The sequence below is a fragment of the Melanerpes formicivorus genome, unplaced genomic scaffold, assembly GCF_026170545.1.
Source record: "Melanerpes formicivorus ecotype bairdi unplaced genomic scaffold, bMelFor1.0.p_v2 SCAF_5, whole genome shotgun sequence".
NCBI classification, from domain to species: domain Eukaryota; kingdom Metazoa; phylum Chordata; class Aves; order Piciformes; family Picidae; genus Melanerpes; species Melanerpes formicivorus.
In genome coordinates this window covers 14896045-14914325 of record NW_027142357.1, presented here as the reverse complement: position 1 = coordinate 14914325, position 18281 = coordinate 14896045, and the positions used below count along the sequence as shown (strand labels likewise).

Genomic DNA, 18281 nt, shown 5'->3' with positions numbered 1-18281 from the left:
TGAATGTGACCCGAGAAGGAGACTCCACAACCTCTCTGGGCAGCCTGTTCCAGTCTCCATCACCCTCACTGTAAGGAAGTTTCTTCTCATGTTGAGGTGAAATCCTCTATGTTCAAGCTTGAACCCATTGTTTCTTGTCTTACTATTGTGTACCACCAAAAAGAGACACTCACCCCTCAGATATTCATACACATTGATGAGATCTCTCAGTCTTCTCTTCTTGAGACTAAACAGCCCCAGGGATCTCAGTCTCTCTTCATAAGGGAGATGCTCAAGTCCCCATAGCTCTCCATTGGATTCCCTCTAGCAGTTCTCTCTCTTGAACTGGGGAGCCCAAAACTGGATGCAGTATTCCATTGATTCACTGTCTCAAATTATTTACCCTGTATTTTCTGTTGACAAGAAGATAAAAGAGTTTAGCAAAGAAGAAAAGTTCAAGGCATCAGAACGTTGTTTGAAGACCTTTAACAGTTATGCTCCCAAGATGTCTGGAAAAATGGAGTACTAGCAGAAACACAAGGTTCCTTAGGACCTGCTGAGAAGATACTGCTTCCTTCTTTATTCATGAATACTGTCCCATGAGCAAGTTTGTAAAAGTGACGTTGAAAGTGCTTTCTCTCCACTGGTGGAGGTGGTTTTGAGAGCTCCCATGGAACATCACCTTACTGTGCCATCAGCCAACTTAGCAAAGAAAAGCTCCACCAAGAATATCAAAAAGAAGTATTAAAGGTGTTCTGTTATATCCAAACAATGGTAAAGCAGTACTAACGGGCTCGTATAACATTAGACTCTTCTTTGAGGACTGCTTCTGTCATTAAAATCAATGCAACTTAATTAAAGCAAATTATAGATAGATACATCTATAAATAAGATATTAAAGTGCGCTGCTGAATATGATAATTGCTGCATATTTAGCAATCAGCGTGTGTGTTCTGCTTTTGCCAGGAGGGATTTCTTTCAGTGGAATCAATGGAGCTTTATTAAAAACCATCCAAATTAGAGGGAGAAATGATGAGTGTTATAATAACGCAAAATCACTGTTTCAACTTTCATTGCAAAACCAGGAAAGCAAAATACATCCCTCTTTGTGTATGTAAGGAAAACATCAGGAAAATTCTTTTGAATTGTGGACACTGGTAGAATTTTTAATTTTTACCTTCTGATACAAAACATACAAAAGCAGGATGGAGGAAAACATGGTTTCTGTGGAAATGCTGGAGGTCTTGGGGGGGCAGGATAATTAGGATATCACAGCAGTGTGGAATTAAGAAAAAACATTTGATCAGCTTCCTCCATTTCATATGGAATATCAAATTCACTGCCTTAAGTAGCACACCTCTATTGTAACAGATGAAGAAAGTGATAGTGAGTCAAAGAGTGCTTTTAAATTTCACTTGTAGTCCCTAGAACCAGGCGGACTGTTGAAATGCAAAAAATCAAATGGGTGAATTTTGATGTTTCACCTGGGTATCAAATGTTGAGTCCAGGGTGGGGAACAAATCTACTTTTACCTCTCTCAGGTTTTCTTCAGTTTTCACTTAATTGAAAACAAAAACCAACTGTGTCTCAGCAGAGGGGAGACCTGAAGGTTAAAGGGCAAATTCCGTTATACCATAGCTCTTTTTGGCATGCTGAATCTCAACCCATGTGATTAGAAACGCTCACAGACAAAAGAAGAGCTTTGAGAACAGAGGTCAAACCAGCATCTGAATCAAGTCCTTTAGCAGATGATCACAAGACCATTGAAAAATGTATTAAGCAATGCAGCAGTTCTATGCACCATGTTTATACACAGGCTTTCAGGCAAAAAGCAGAACTGGGAGGCATTTTCAAAGCATCTGGTTGATGCAGGCCTCACTCTGCAGCCTTTCTAGGATGATTCCTGTCTTTTAGTGCATACCTCTCATACAAAATCATGCCATTTTTAATGGGAAGGAAACCACAAGGGAGGTGGTGGAAGCCTCAACCCTGGCGGTTTTTAAGGCCAGGCTGGATGTGGCTCTGAGCAACCTGATGTATTGTGAGGTGTCCCTGCCCATGGCAGGGGGGTTGGAACTAGATGATCCTTGAGGTCCCTCCCAACCCTGACAATTCTATGATTCTATGATAAGTGACTTTTCTGAGTGTGCACACTGAAAAAGTGAAAAAGTTAGGAGTCCAAGGACTCCTGTCATCATAAAGTCTTCTTGATTTCCCATAATTTTAAGTAAGTCAGACATGACTCGAGTGGAGTGTTTTGCACTGGGTTTACAAGCGTGTAACTAAAATCACATCACCCTTGATGGAGTTCTGCTACTTATCTAGTGTGCAGCACATGCTCCTCATTTTCTTCCTGATCATAGTGATGATTGAAATCTATGGAGGAAGCTTATTGTTCAGATGTGGGGAAAGCAAAGGATTAAAAAGAAAAATTAAAAATACTAAGGAGATGTTCAGCATATAAGTGAAAAAATTAATAATCCTGAATGCAGCATGAACTGTGTATTATGCCTTTTTAAGTGTGAAACTTCTGACTGAGCTGTAGTTTTTATGTAGCTAGTCAAGAAGTTTTAAACACTTTTTAACAAACTGACCTCTGCAAAGATGATCCAAGTTTTCTGTATGCAGCTCTAAATAAAATACCTGAGGGAGAAGGAATGGTGACTGTACATTTCACAGACAGCCACCCCTGAAACTAGTTCTGCATCCTCCTTTTTCTTATGAGCAGTACCCATGATCTTGGGTCTTCAGCATGCTGACTTCACTCTGGACAGACCTGGAGTAGCTCAGGTGGGAATTTGTGGGAGGAGGCAGAGCCTTGTCCTGCCAAATGTGTCTGCACTGCTAGGGGCGAAGAGCGGCTTCTTGCTTCCATTTGTAGTGTGATTGATAGCTCTCACCTTGAGCTCTGTGTGAATGGACAAGAAAGGTTGATTCTGGCTTCGTGAAATTTAAACTTTTACAAAGATTGCTGCAGTTGTCATTGTTCATACTGCAATGGCTGTCCAACCCCAAACACCTTGATCCAAGTGAAAAGGACAAGAGTGGCTTTCCTGCTAGCAGCTACTCTTTTAGCCTTCAACAAAGGGGGAAGGCAGTGTAGGGCAGGTAAGGAAGAATGAAATGCAGTAGCTTCCAGAAAAAAAAAAAAAAAAAAAACCAACAAAAAACCAAAACCATGGCCTTTTGCAATATTCTGCACAGTTTTCAGGGTATTTTCAGGCTTCAGGGTGAAGTAGATCCTTTCTGTGATCTTAAAGAATGGTTCTTCTGCACCCCTGAACTTGCCAGTGGGCAACTCCTAGACTTATTTCAAGATACCTGACTGCAGATATACTCTACTGATGCCTTATTATTTATTTGCAAATATTTGATTGCTCTAAGATGTTTGTCCTTGACATATCCATATCACCTTTTTTATTTTTCTCCTTGTAAGTTTTCCTAGGGAGAATTGTCGGGTTAGAGATGTTTGATACTAGCTTACCGCTTCCATATATTAGGAAGTTCCTCAAAGTGCCCTGCAGTTACCATGTTTGCCAGGGACATAGCTTGCACTGACACCTGCACAGCTTTTGTTTTCCCTTTTCCTTTACGGTTGCTTTCCCTTTCTGTCTGTTTTGGATCTGCATGTGAAATATGAAACTATGAATCTTTCTACACTTTTTTTGTCTTGGAATAAATGTGGATTCCATTTGTTGAGGGAAGTGGAGGTAGCCCCAGCCTGGACTCATTCTCTGCATTTTGACCCTTTACATTGGTCCCCTGCAGAAGGCTGTGGACTTGGAGAGAGTTAAACAGTGTGGTGCCCACACTACTCTTCATTCTGTGCTTCCTCCATCCTTGTTCTGCCACTGGGACTAGCAGATATGATTAAAGATGCAGAGGTGTCAGAGTTTTTTTTTCTGAAGTGACACATTTCTATTGCAGAAATCTTGTGTGCTAATGGAAATTATTGGGAGGGGAACAAACAAACAAAAAACCCACCACCAAAAAACTTGAGAAGCTAGCTATGTAGAAAAAAAAATGGCTTTCTGGCATATGGAAAATCCAGGTCATGAAGGCATTGAATTGTATGGATGCAAAGTCTGGCCTGTATGTCTGGTAGTTTTTCTCCAAGTGTGACCACCGCTATATGCTTCAATTAATTTGTAGTGATCTCTGAAGGGACAATTAGGAGAATAACCTGCTGGTGTGGATGCATCTGCTTGCTCTCCCTTTCATGGAATGGCCGCCTCTTCCAGATTTTTCTTCTCTTGAACCTATCAAAGGCTTTACTATCTTCTGCTTACCTGTTGGTAGTTGTTTGATTCATAAGTGTACCAGGATTAATTTTCTATTCTATAAAGGGCTTGGCCATACCAATACTCCACAATAGTTAAGTTTCATGAATTGTTTGTTGTTGGTTTTGATAAAGATAGCATTTGCCTTCCTCAATTTAAGCATGCTGCTGCTTTAATTGCACTGATGGGATGATAGCTGTTTCTGTGTTTATCTCTACCCCATTATTTTTGCATATTCATGTTTTGCTTGTTAGTTGAGGCCGCTCCAGACTAAGAGATGATCTCTTCATAATGATGTCTCTTATTTAAATTGATGTTGTTAATTTAAACCCTAAAAATATAGGAGCATGTTTTGGATCATTCTTTCTCTTGTGCATTACCATACATTTTTGAAATGTATATTTCATCTGCCACATTCTCTCGTTACTGATTGGGATGTTGGTCCCCAAAGCTCTTGCAGACTCAGATGAGAGTACAAGGAGACGGTGAGCACATTCCATCAGTTTCCACACCTCACTGGTCACCTTGTGGTCAGCACTCATTTGGCTTTGATAGGACTTCCAGGTTTTAGTCCTTTTTTAGTAAGCTTAGTGTTTGTCTAATTGTTTTGTGATTATTAACTATGCAGTTAAAAGCTCTGCACCTGGACCAAAGGCCAGCTGCACGTGTCCTGTTTCAGGGAAGGAGAAGCTGGAATATTTTGATCTTGTTAATTACTACATTTCACATGTATTTTTTAGCTTAGTTTGTTGTAAAGTACAGCAAGAAACCCTTTGCTTTTTGTACCTCAGAAACATAAGTAACTTATATAAAGGAAGTGTTTCCATTCCCACATCTTCCCTTTTCATCAGGGTAGTATTTTATTTCGGGCACCATTTTGTTGGTGGCTGAGTGATGATCTGTCACATGGACAGATGGAGAAGGGAAAGTGGAAGAAATGGCTGAGTCTTTAATTAGCTGTGCAGAGCCAGAACAAGCTTTTCCAGTGCACTGGGGATTTTATATAGGGTGTGGAGACTCAGCCACTCGATGGATCCAAATTAGCAAAATTGTGTATCCACCGGCAGGGTGTTTCTATGGCAACTGTCTCTCAAATCATATATACATACAGACCTGGCAGGGGGTACTGCCTTTTATTTGGTCTGTAGGAAACCATCAGGAAAGGGATGTTTTCAGGCTGTGAAAAGGCCTTGTGATGTAAATGGTTTTTACTTTCTGGTGACTGGCATCATTTTTGGGATTGCTGCTCGGTGCTGGCTCTATTCCGAATCTGCATTTGCAGGTTGACTAGCTGCTGTTCTCCTGCTAAGTGTGAGAATGATCACCAGGAAACTTGCACAGGGTTGTGAATGCACAGAGTTACCAGGCACATCCTTTAGCTCATGAACATCTTGCTGCTGCACATAATTAATAGCCTATCTACAGCCATGCAGGCAGACCGAATGCTACTTGGCTTTTGTGCTGAGTGAACCAAATTATACATTCATTTCTTTTCCCTTAATTCTTTTTCATAAACCAGCAGAAATCTGGAGGCTCTTCTCTTGCTGGCATACCTGGTGAATTAAGGGAAATGATCAACCTGATAGAATTAGCAGTGTACGATCAGCCAAAGTGGTCGTGACTCTTCACCTTAGTGACTCTACAAATTCTCTCTATATGTCATTTCTTCTGGTGGAAAAAAATTACTGAATGATCCATTTAGCCTACTGCTCCCTTTTTGAAATACTGGGCAATTGTTTTTATTTTCTCTTGTCCAAAGTCAGGCACTGCTAAAGCATGGGTTATTTCTTGTGGCCCTCAGTTCTGTGGAGTCCTTTCTGGATTGAGTCATATATTTAGCAAGAGGCTTGTGCTAAATAATTATTTTAACTTATTAGTATCTTGGATGTTCGTTGAGTGGCAAGGTGCATAACCCTGCCTAGAACAATTCCTTAGCTTGCCCAGCAGTTCCAAGGGATAATGCCTCTCTCTGTATTGAAGTTGGCTTTATATAACGGGTCCACAAGAGGTTGTAAGCAGAAATGCTATGTAAAGGTAGATAAGACTTACTATACTGGAGTGCAGAACCTTTCCCATTGTAGAAGCTCTTACATCTCTTCAGTGAAAATGGCATATTGTGCATAAATTACAGGGCTAACAGAAATGTAGTCTAACCTGTAGAATGTGAAAAACATGTTCATTTTTGTTTGTTTTCTCTTTTCATAATCAGGCTTTTGCCAAAAATTTGGTGTGATTTATTCTTTTCTTTTTAATGAATTGTAAAAAACGTTTGAAAAGGCATTAAATCTTCCTTTCTGCTATTAATCTGTAAAAGAGGAAGGGGGTTTTAAATGGCCTCTTAGTATATTGCTTTATAAAACTGCTGATTCTAGCAGCACCAGAATAGGAATACATACTAATGTAGAAAACACTGAAGGCAGTCAGAGCCTCCTGCATTTATGGAGGAAAAGACTAATAGCTCCATTTTAACAAGGCTCTTAACACTTTGGGCCATCAGCAGGCATTGAGTGAGTGAAATTGGGAGAGCTCCTGTGTGCTAAAAGCATTGAAGTTCACCGTTTTGTACCCCAGTTGGAGCCTTCCTGATAGAATTGCACTCTCCAGCCAACTCCAGTTGCCATCTTGAAAACAAACCAAGTAGTGAGCTGGCATTTTGACTGAGTGCACTAATGCTTCACTTTTGAAATGGCACCAGAGCATGATAAATGCACTTAACTCCCAGCTGGATACTTAGCTTTGCAGTGGTGTTACAGAAAGTTTATGCAGTTGTGTTAAGAATGAAAGCAAAGCCTGTTAATACCACATTATATATATGAGCAAAACACACAAGTGGAGAAAAACCAGCAAACTTGGTACTAAGATGCTATCTTTGATGCATATAGTTACATCACTGAAATAAGAAGGGGTGTGCTTAATTAGCCACATCCTTACATTACTGAATTCTAGGAGGAAGCCCAGCCAGGGAAGGAGAGAGAATATCCCACATAGCAAGCAGTCATGGAAAAGGCTATGAAGATTCTACCTGTTCTAAAAGCTTCTTTGCTACAGAAGCCTTGCTTATTAACAGTGATGAGATTATGTATGACATTTGAAGCTTCTTTGAGCTTCTGCCTTTCTTTTGCTGATTTTGGCATGTTGTAGCATTATGTGTTCTCTGCTTATCATTTTGAGATGCATTGTTAGTAGCTGGGCTGCATAATTGATCTTCATCTCTAATTAATCTTCTCTCCACAGGTGCCTGGAAAAGGTCCAGATGGGAGCTCATACAATCTCCAGTTTGAGGGAATGGAAAGGCAGTATGCATCCTTACCCAGGTACAGCACCAAGTCTCATACACACACCCACTCTGATTCATCCTGCCTCAAAAGGGTCAGGAAGTCACCCCACAGCTGATGTCTGTCTCCAACATGAGAGATTATTTTGCAATATTGTCTTCTCACCTCTTGCTGCTGATTTAAGGCTATCTTTATACCTGTACTATCAATTTGAACTTTTGAATTTTAAAAACAAAGGCCTCTTATTGAACATGTCAGCAAAACTCAAGATCCACAGGTAAAGAACATGACACTGAGGAAGCTGGCTCTGCAAAAGTTGTAATGGTTCATAGCAGGGAATAAATGACCAAGTTTATAGTGATATAATCCTAGCTGACATTGACAGAGTACTGCTGTGCAAAGTCTCCACTCAGCAGCCACAGCTAGTGATGTCCCACTGTTGCTGCAAGGACTGACTAGCAGTCCTGTTCCAGTAGAGCTTTAAGTGAATGCTGTAGAAATGACGGTGAACTCACTGGGGGCTTTTTAAAATTTTTAATCCTTACCAAATCAATGAAGAGCAATTCTTGTCTGAAACCAGTGGGACATAACAAAAAGGATGCATTTCAGAGATTTCCATTCTTATTTCTGTAGGTCTTTTAATAGCAGAGAAAGGGGAGCAAGAAGATGCAAGAGGAGATAGTGGGAGGAAAACAAAAATGGAAAAATATTCTTCCTTTAGAATTAGCAGGCTAGGAAAGGCTTTAGAGGGGTTGCCCAATCTACTTCTTGGGCCTACAAGCAAGACAATTTTTTAAAAGCAAAGCAGAAATAGCAATTTACAAGCAAGAAGAGATTCTCTGTGGTGAAGTAGTGCTGTTCTGTATTGTATTTCCTAGCTGACTGTGGATGTTCTTACTCTCCTGTGTAAATAGCCATCTTCTTTTTTATGTCTGCCATCATGTTTTTAACAGTGACTTTTTCAGGTTAGTTAGGTGTAGTTTAATTATGAACACTCTTTTTTATCTGTTTTAAATGTTAATTGTGTTGAATACATTCTTGTGAATTACAGGAATAAATTAGCAATTGGTGCCCGATGTGATGCTCCACAGCAATTTTTGTATTCCTGTGTCACATTTCCTTTTATTCATTCTTCCTGCAGGCTGATCAACCTTACTTTTCCAATCTTTTTTAAAATGGAAGTTTTCCAGTGGCATAACTTCCATCACCCAGAATTCTTTTTTACTTCACTGCTATTGCTTTCACAACAGTGCAAATGCAGAACTGTCCTTACTTTGTGCAGCGGTGTTTTCTGTATTCCTTCTGTCCTATTCCTGTTCAAACCCACTGCATCCTCAGCATGTTCCCTAGGTATGTGTACTTCTCATCTCTTCACCCTGTGTTTTTGGGGGTTTTAATTTAAATAGGTTTGTCTGGATCAGATCATTAATTCACAGTCCTCTTCCCAAAACCTTCATGTAACTTCATGGAAACGTGACTCTATAGCTCTTATGACAGGTTTGACCATTTATCTAGCTGGGGCTCACCACTTAGGAAGTCATCCAAACATTCAATAGCTTCTGAAGATGCCTGTGAAGTGTGTCATTTCTCTCAGTGCCTAAAAAGATTATGCTGGAGAGTGAGAAGGCCTGCAGTTCAGCCAGGTCCTGTGTGCTTCCTGACCTGAACAGTCACACTGCTGAACATGGGCTATGCCACTGAAGTCACTCCAGAAGGTTTCCACCCTGGCAGGAGCAGAGTTTTGGGTGGGTGTGCCTGCAGTCCAGCAGCCAGCTGCTGCATTTCATACTTAGGTTTTGTAAGTTTTGCAGTTTCATGTTACTGCAGTAATTAAGCCCTGGCAGTCACAAATTGCTAGATTGCTACAGTGAAGTCTAAATCCAGAAGAAGGGGATGCAGTCTCACTGCCAGCCACTAATGGAAATGAGTGATTTCTTTTGTTCTCATGGCTGACTGCCCAGGAATATAGAGAAATCCAGGTAAAAGTCACCCATTTGCCAACCTATTCTCAGCGGAGGATCCATAAATACTACTATAATGGGCAGAATTACTAAAAAGAATTAAGAGAAAGAAAAAGAAAGATAGAAAGAAATATAGAGTTAGTATTTCCTCAGTGAGCAGCTTTCTTTTCCCTGGCATTCTAGTATTAGTTCACAGTTTCTTTCCCTTGGGTATTTCCCTTCTTGTCTTGTTGTGTGTTCATCTTGGTCAAACCACTGAGCAAACCACTTGGTACAGACATGGTATATAATTGTCTGCATGCCTAGCAGCTTAAGTCCAATTTAATATAAGATACTTAAAGAGACTTCAGATGAGGGTTGTAGATGCTGGAAAACAGATTCTTACTACAAAATGAGTCCAAGAGGATGTGACTTTTGCCTGCCACTGTGGTGTGGCACACGTGAGCAAAGAGAGGAGAGTGCTTGGACTGCCGGCAGTTTCACTGGATGAGGAGGGAGGATGAGATCTATGCTGCACTCAAAAAGTAGCTGGGACGTGTATAGTCAAACTGAGCCACTTACCTGGAAGCCAGTAGGAGTCATGCCAGTGTTTGTGAGCATGGACAGATCCAGTAAGAAAGATTTGGTTTTCCTCCCCACTGGGCAAGAGGGAGGAATGATCACCTGCCAAACAGCTTTATGAATGTCTGGTGTTCCAAATCACCAAGTCGTTCTCATGCAAAGGCACACATCCTGCATAAAGGGAAGTCAGATTGCCAACAGCATCCAAACATTTGCTGCTGGGCTGTAAAAGTCAAAGCTTTGAAACATCATTGCTGCCTTGCCCTTTTGTTTTGCATTTTTCTGTCATTCTTTGAAGCTAATTTAAGCCTAGATTTTATGGTCAAATTCAGGTGATGTAAGGCTATACTAACTGTATTTGAGGAATTCAGCTGTGTCAAGTGTGCATGCCCTTTCAGTAGATGCAGCAGGAAATAGAGTGTCTTGGTCTCACTGAACTCAGTGACACAATTTTTGTGTTTAAGTGGAAGATCTGTTCCTGTGCAAGGTTATATTTTTAATTAAAAGCTAAAAACAGGAGGCAGCAGCCTTTTGAGAAAGGCTTAGTGTGTGATTGGCTCAATGAGTGGCCAGCTGAGTTATGAAGTTAAATTTTTAGGTAAAATAATGCCAGTCTGTAGACCTGGTTTGGAAATGTCTACAGAGGCAAGCATCTGAATTAGATAAGTGGCTGTGGGAGGAGAGTGGCAGGTCTTCATCTGCATTGTGCTGTTCTTTCTGTAGAAAAGCAGCAAAGTGGGAAAGATAGAATGGAAGGCTTTGCAAGAGATAGTTCTTTGCACTCAATACTTATGTGTTGCCCTGAGGCTACAGCTAAGTAGTGCTGAGTAGTAGTATTAAGCAACATTAAATCCTCCTGCTTAGGAGGAGAATGGCTTGATTCTTATATCTCTTAGCCTCTTCTTTTGGGAAGGGGAGCAAGGCAAGGATATGAGAGCCAGAACAAAACATTTGTATTTTTTAAAATTATTTTGATGCCTGTTTTCTTGCTGTCATCTAGAATATTTTCCTGATGGAGAGATGGAACAGATGCGAAGCTGACGCTGCTCTGTTTCTTCATAGTTTTATTTTTGAGCTTGCTTTTATGGAAGTCTGCCTTAATGTAAATCACAGTCTTGCCAGTGTCAGCCTTGTTTGGAGAAATCTCATGTTCATTTAATGTGTTGATGGAAAAGCTGGCTGTGACCAAAAGCAGACTGTCAGACACTGAGATGGGACACTGCGACAAGATGTGTGCAGATCAGAAAGCTCAGCCATCTTCCTGGTAAGAACTGCTGATTCCAAAGGAAAGCTAATACTCCAGACTCTGGAATCCTCATGTTATTGAAAACCATGCATTTTTATCAATAAAAGCAGTGAGGCTGGAAAGGCAGTAAGAGCATTAGAAAATAACTGTTAGGGTGGAAAAATTAGTTCAGGCTGTGTACATGAGTTCAGCTGTGTTGCTGTGGCTGGGAGGAAACCACTGAGCTAACTGGTAGTTGACTCATTGGAATATCTGTCTGAAATGTAACATGCATCTTAAAACTGGGAAATTTCCAGATGTATAAAGGATCTAGCCATGCAGTACAGTGGCAGCACATAGTCTTGCCACGCTGCAACTTTCTCTTCAGATTCACCATGCAACTTGTGCTTCTTATGGCAGTAGCTAAAAGCAACACACCCTCTGTTTCTAGGTATGAAGCCAGAAAGGACAGTTTTACCTTGCCTGAGCCCTCCATGACCACCTACATTTCTGGATCAAAGCAAATTTCAATTCTGATCCATTGCATGACTTCTATAAACGTAATTTATAAAATGTATATTTACAAAAGCATCTAACCTAGAATTAAAATGTCACATTGTGGAAAATACATTACATTCTGCAGAAGTTAATTATATTACTGTTTAAAAAGATTATGCCTTTTCCCCCCCACCCCCCAACTATGAAATTACCTAGTTTCGGCTTCTAGCTACTATGGTAAATATGTTTTCTGCTAGATTTTAAGAGCCAAGCCTGTAAAATGCCTTCCCTTCAGTATTTCTATGGAGTGATCATTTATGTTCTCTTTTAACCTCCCTTTCAATAAGTTAAAGAGATTGAGCACTTAGGTCTTATACTATAGAGAATGAAAACATAATTGATTTAAGGGGCCAGAGTCCTCTATGCAAAGCATTTACAAGGTAGCCTCTAGAGTTGAGTCGAAAAGTTTCTGTAACACCTCCATCATGAAGAGATGTGGTTTCTCAAATGGAAAGAATTAATTACTTAGCATGTTTCATTAGCATTTTTCTTGCACTGGAGTGTTCTTGCTTTTGTTTTACTAACCAAGTTTATTTCAAAGTGCAGGATTTCTGCAATGTAATCGTATCCCAAAAACATCATCAGAAAGCGACTTGACACAAATCACAAGGAAAAGTTCTCTATTAAATAAGTCATCATTCACCATTGTCTAGAAGAATCTGAAATTAATATACTGACATTACTTAAATATGTATATAGTGTATTCCCCTGGTTAACAAAAAGAAATCACAATTTTAGTGCATACTATAATTAGCTGCAAATCAACCTGTCAGAGCACTCCCAACTTGTGGTAATTAAATAACCAAAGAGCACAGATGAAAAACCAAGGTTTAAAATCAGTTATGCAAATCAAAATTCCCTGCTTGTTGGTTTAAATTTCAGGGGTTGGATTTGGTTTGGTTTGGGGTTTTTTGCTTTTAATCACTTTGTGTCAACTTACTCAATTTATTCCATCCCATGTTGCAAAGAAACCTGTCCCCCTTCTCATGCTGTATACTTCGATAACATTGCTCCATGTCATCCAACAGCGTTGACCTAGCAATGCAGTCATGGTTATAGCCATTAGCTGAGGGATATGATGTTCTGGTTGGTTTTTGATGTTAACCCATCTGCACTGACAAGTGCCATATGTTGGCACAGTGTTTTTCAATAATGGTGATAGTGTTGATCTATTTCATAATACTGCTGCTGTTGTGCCAAGTTATCTTCCAGGAACCTTCTTTGTGCTCAGACATTTCTTAGTAACAGTCTGCTCTTCCTTGTTTCAGTTGACTTCAGCTCTACTGAATTTAGTTTTTACTTTTTTCAAGTCCCAAATTGTGCTTTATGGCAGGCAGAGGGTAGCAATGCTGATGCAGACTGCAGATATCACAGGGAATGCCATTGCTATCTTTCAGCACTGTTTAAATTGCTGGTTAGAAAGAGGATCTGCAGAAATATTTTCACAAGGAGAGAGAACAGGGGTGCCAAAACTTTAACTGACAGTGAAATAATTTAACAACCGAGCCCAGAATCACCAAAGTCAGTCAGTCAGTGAAAACATATTACTGGACATGTATTACACAGTTACAAAGCAAACCTATTAACTTTGGGTGCATAATACACAATATTTTCAGTAATGCCCAGGTTTTCCCTCCAAAGTGATGGAAAACAGTGATGGACAGGGTGATAGGAAAATACTTTGTAGTCCAGGTAGCTGAAAAAGAGTCTGCATCTCTTCTATTTCTGGTATCAATTAAAATTAAGAGAAAGAGGTCAAGAGAAACATTTGAGAACCAATTGTGAGTGGTCATTTTTAATTTTCAATGTAAGTCACATATATTGTTTAACATATATGTCAAGAAGACTTGATAATTTCAAGTGTTAGAACTAAGTGGAGATTAGAGCTAAGTAGGGTGCAAAAATGAATGGTCTAGCCGATTTCATCATCCTAGTCATGTAAAATATAGATAATGTTCAGAGACTAGATTCTATAGTATAGTTGATTATTAACTTTCTCTTCTGTTTTAATCATCTAAAGTAATACCAGTAACTCAGGGATCTTTTAAAAATGTGATTTCTATCTTGACAGCTGTAGTCTCATTGAAGATGCTGCAAAATCTTGTCTGTGTCTTCCAATGTGGTGATCTCATTACAAATGAAATATGTGTATGGTTTTAGTTGGATTTTAAGTCTTGGCAGATTAATTTAGAATCAGTTTTAATGGAAATACTGGTCCTACTCAAGGATCTCAAAGATATGTTGCAGTGAACCAGCCAAGATGAAATACAGGCGAAGGAATAAGACCATTCTTACATGCCAAAGCACAAGCTTGGGAACCAAGCTGATGTGCTCATTAAAAGATTAGCTTAAATCCAATATCAAACAGTTTAAGATTTGCTTAACTAACTTTACATAACTGAAAGATAATAAAACTGAATGCTGTGAAAACTGCCCAGTGTCTCAGAGAGGTCATGGAAGCCAGCATATTCTGAGACGGACTGAGTCCAAATCTATAGTGGGATACCAGATTTGTGATATAGACATGCAGCAGAAAGCTGGAAAGGCTCCATTGCAACTGATTCTGGTTTGTTTCAGTTACTCTGCTGCAGTGTGCCATGGTACTCATATCCCCTCATTGTCATATGCAGAATCTGAAGGATTATTTTTATGTATGATATCAAAACATATTTGCCCCAAAATGTGTAGAGGTTGTAAATAGCCTGTGTATGCCTTCTAGAGAGGAAGTCTCAGGCACTAAAAAGAGAGCAGGTAGAAAAGTGTCAGTATACTGTAGACATTTTTTTTAATGGTCTTGTGTCTTGCTATAAGACTTGGTTAAAAAGAGAAAAGAAAGTTGTAAATAGGGCTCCAATTACAGAAATAATCAATGGTGAATTCCAAAGGAAGGAGAGCTAGTTGTAAAACATGCCTCCAGTCTTCTAATAAGGTAGAAATATCACTTGAAATTAACAAGATGCCTCCATCCAAGCCAAATTGTCTTAATACTGAAAAAGTATACTTTAGAAAGTCAGAAAGGTCAAAGTTTGTGACATCAAATCATGCATTGTGGCTGGCAGACCACCTCTATAATTTCCATGGGAATAGCTAAAGAAAACTGAGCTAAGAAAATGTCTGCAACCACTGGGACATAGCTTGAAAAAACGCACTAAAAGCCAGATGTCCCAGAAGAATACTTTCAAAGTGTAGAAGGTGGCAGACAGGGATGGGTTTTGTCAGTTTTTCTAGTAAGTCAGTCAGCTCCTCATAGTGAAATGCTAGTTAATGCAATATGAAATAGTTTAAAATTCAATGAATATTTTGAAACTAAACAGCCAGCCTTGTTGCAAGGAGTAAATAAAAATACATGCAAGTGTCACATATATAAAGATGATGTATCTGGTGTGGATATTAGTGTATGACCAGCCTCCCACTCAAACTAAGGGCACCAAATTCAGTTAAAAATACAGGAGATGGAGAAAATTGTTGCCTTTAAACAAAAAGGCCTGAATTAATATTATAAAATTTAGTGAAGTCTCAGAGACATTACCTCAGAAGAGAAAGAAAGAGAGGAAGGGAGGAAGGGAGGAAGGGAGGAAGGGAGGAAGGAAGGAAGGAAGGAAGGAAGGAAGGAAGGAAGGAAGGAAGGAAGGAAGGAAGGAAGGAAGGAAGGAAGGAAGGAAGGAAGGAAGGAAGGAAGGAAGGAAGGAAGGAAGGAAGGAAGGAAGGAAGGAAGGAAGGAAGGAAGGAAGGAAGGAAGGAAGGAAGGAAGGAAGGAAGGAAGGAAGGAAGGAAGGAAGGAAAAGATGGATGTATTAAAAAAAAAAAAGATGTTTGCTACAAAATGCAAATACATCCCTTGCACTGTTGAGCTGGATATTGAAATTGCTCAGGAGACCAACGGGCTGAGAAGCTCAGGTGACCATTTCGTAGGTACAAATATTTGGAATAAAAATGTTGCTGCTTGTGCTGGGTTATAATTCAGAACTGATCAAAATGTGTAGACTCAAGTTGCAAAGGTGAGGAAATAAGGGTTTGGGTTTTTTTTCTGTGAGAAAGTGCATTGTAAAATAGGAAAACTGCACTGCAGTTCTTGGCTTTGTCTGAAGGTGTGGTTGAAAGATGGTTGCCAACAAATGTGCTTTAAAAACAGCCAACAAAGGAGAAATGTAGAAAGCCAACAGCATCAGGTGTAAATATGTTCAACTTTCGAGAATATTGCATCAGGATTCAAGCAAGGTTCCTGCATCATTGTACATGAACCACCACTATGTTCTATTGTGGCTCAGATAGGTTCCTGTATGCAAACAGCAGCTTTCTCATGGTACCTCTGGCTCAGAGGCAGACTCTAGTTAGTTCTCTGTAATCCAGCCAATTCCTTTGTCTCCATTCGATCTTTGCACAACAGGCTCAGAAAAATCAAACAGGAAAGATATTTAAAAAAAAGGAAGTTGCACTGTCAGGATGGCAAGTTTCAAGCTTTTGATAGGAAGCCATTTAAAGTGAGTCAGTTAGAGGTATTGTTATGTACATATTTAGGAAGGAGGAAAGGAGATTATGATAAAGCAGGAAAGTGAATTGTATGTGGACAGCCTTAATTGTGTGCTGCAAGGTAATGACAGGCTGTGAAATCTTAAGAACTCAAATATAGCTCTGGGTTCTTTTACAAACACATAGGGGACAGAGTCGTGAGCTCTCACTGTGCCACCCACCAAGAAATAAGAAACAGGGTGGGGGAGATGCAAGCCATAGAGAAACACAAGGCCAGTGGTTTCTGCAGACCTACAGTTGTTTGTTATCCTTAAACCCTGCCTTGTGAGAAGAGAGCTTTTATGTAAACTAGTGATTAAATGAAAAAGGTATCTAATTTGGGATTAAGAGAATCACTTAAGAATTTAATATTAAAAACAGTTGCTAGAGCAGCTGTTTCAACACATCTCATACAATTGGCAGCCAAACTGCTTCCATTTCATAAGTAGGTGACATATTTAATTTTTCTGCACAGAAGCCTCTTAAACACATATCAAGAGAATATTCTAAAGTCTGGAGGATTTTGTCCAACTTTCTTTGCATTTGTATTCACCTAGGGCCTTTTTGTTGCTCTTGAATTATGACACTTTAGAAAGTTGTGTTTTTCATCTGCTGATCCAGGTTGAGTAACACCTTATTCTGCCAGAAAGTTGCAGAATCTAGTACAAACCTGATCCAGAACCACTGCAATCCATGGACATGTTCCTACTGATTGCAGTCAGCAGTAGGTTTAGTTTGAAATGCAATCACTGTTAGAGCACATTCTTTCATATTTTTGCTGTCTGGGTCAGTATGGTTGTGATTTGATAACCTTTGATTAGGATATTTGGGCTTTCTCCAGGATTAGGATGTTTGTTTTTTCTGCTTACCATTGTTATCAGTCTCCATATTTTAGAGATCCTAGGAAAAAGAATATATCTTTGAGTACTCTCTGTATGCATCTTCACCCCCAGGTATAAGTGAAGTAAAAGCAGGGCTTAAAAATTAATTGTAAAGATTCAGATCACTAGCAATTATGGATCAGTAACTTCGTTAAGAGCAAGCATGAAGCTAAAGCTCCTGTTGTACCCTGTTAAAGAAAATCGATTCATGCTTTCTTTACCATGATCTCCAGGCTTGGAAAAGATTGCATTATTCTAGCATTTAATAGTTATGTAAATAAGCACTAATTTTGTCACATAGCACCTGTACAGATTTTTCTACTAGAACAGTTCTTTAAAATACTACATAAACAAAGCACAAGATGCACAGTGATATTGTTCTTTTGTTCATGCTTATTTAGGAAAATCTACATAAGCTATTGAGCATCTTTACCTCAGATAAAGATGTCATGGATATGCCAGAAACAAGGCAGCAAAACTTTGTAGGCATGTGGTTGGTGTTAAATTGTATGTAGGCCAGTAGTCAGACTTCTAGCAGGCTTGCTTTTTTGGGAAATGTATTAAATACCATAATTGATAAGATGAAACCCATATCATATAGTAATGGTAGCATCTTTGCTGTACTTGAAAACTTTGCCAAATGTAACCTAATCTGGCTATAGAGATATTGACAGAAATCATACCTTCTGCTGGCTTCTGTCTGGTATCTCTGTGGCCTCCACTATTTCTGCACTCTGGTCTGTGTGAGCAGATGGATCCTACAGCTGTGTGAATAAGTATTAAAGAGTTATTCTGCTCTGATTAACTGTTCAATGAGGGGGCAAAGTGGAAGGGAGAGAATGTCTAAGGAATCCCTCTGCTTCGGGCCTCTTGCCCAGCATGATTCATTGAAATGTTCAAGCCGTGATGAGGTCAGGAGTCACATAAACTGGAAGCTGTTTCTTGGGTCACCATCTTCTGTCTGCACACAGAATAATTGATAGCTCACGTGCTTGCAACAACTGAAAGAGCATAGCGTGCAAATACGTCCACTTTATGACATATGTGGGAAG

At 39.5% G+C, this 18281-nt stretch overlaps 1 protein-coding gene across 6 annotated transcripts in view; it reads left to right on the top strand.

Annotated features, from left to right (window-relative positions):
• Positions 1-18281, top strand: part of PARD3B (par-3 family cell polarity regulator beta) — a 438076-nt gene that overhangs the window by 400249 nt on the left and 19546 nt on the right. For all 6 annotated transcript variants that reach the window (XM_068138375.1, XM_068138377.1, XM_068138373.1 and 3 more), the window contains one exon: positions 7494-7573. In XM_068138375.1, the coding sequence (XP_067994476.1) occupies positions 7494-7573 (80 nt within the window). The remainder of the gene's footprint in view (positions 1-7493; positions 7574-18281) is intronic.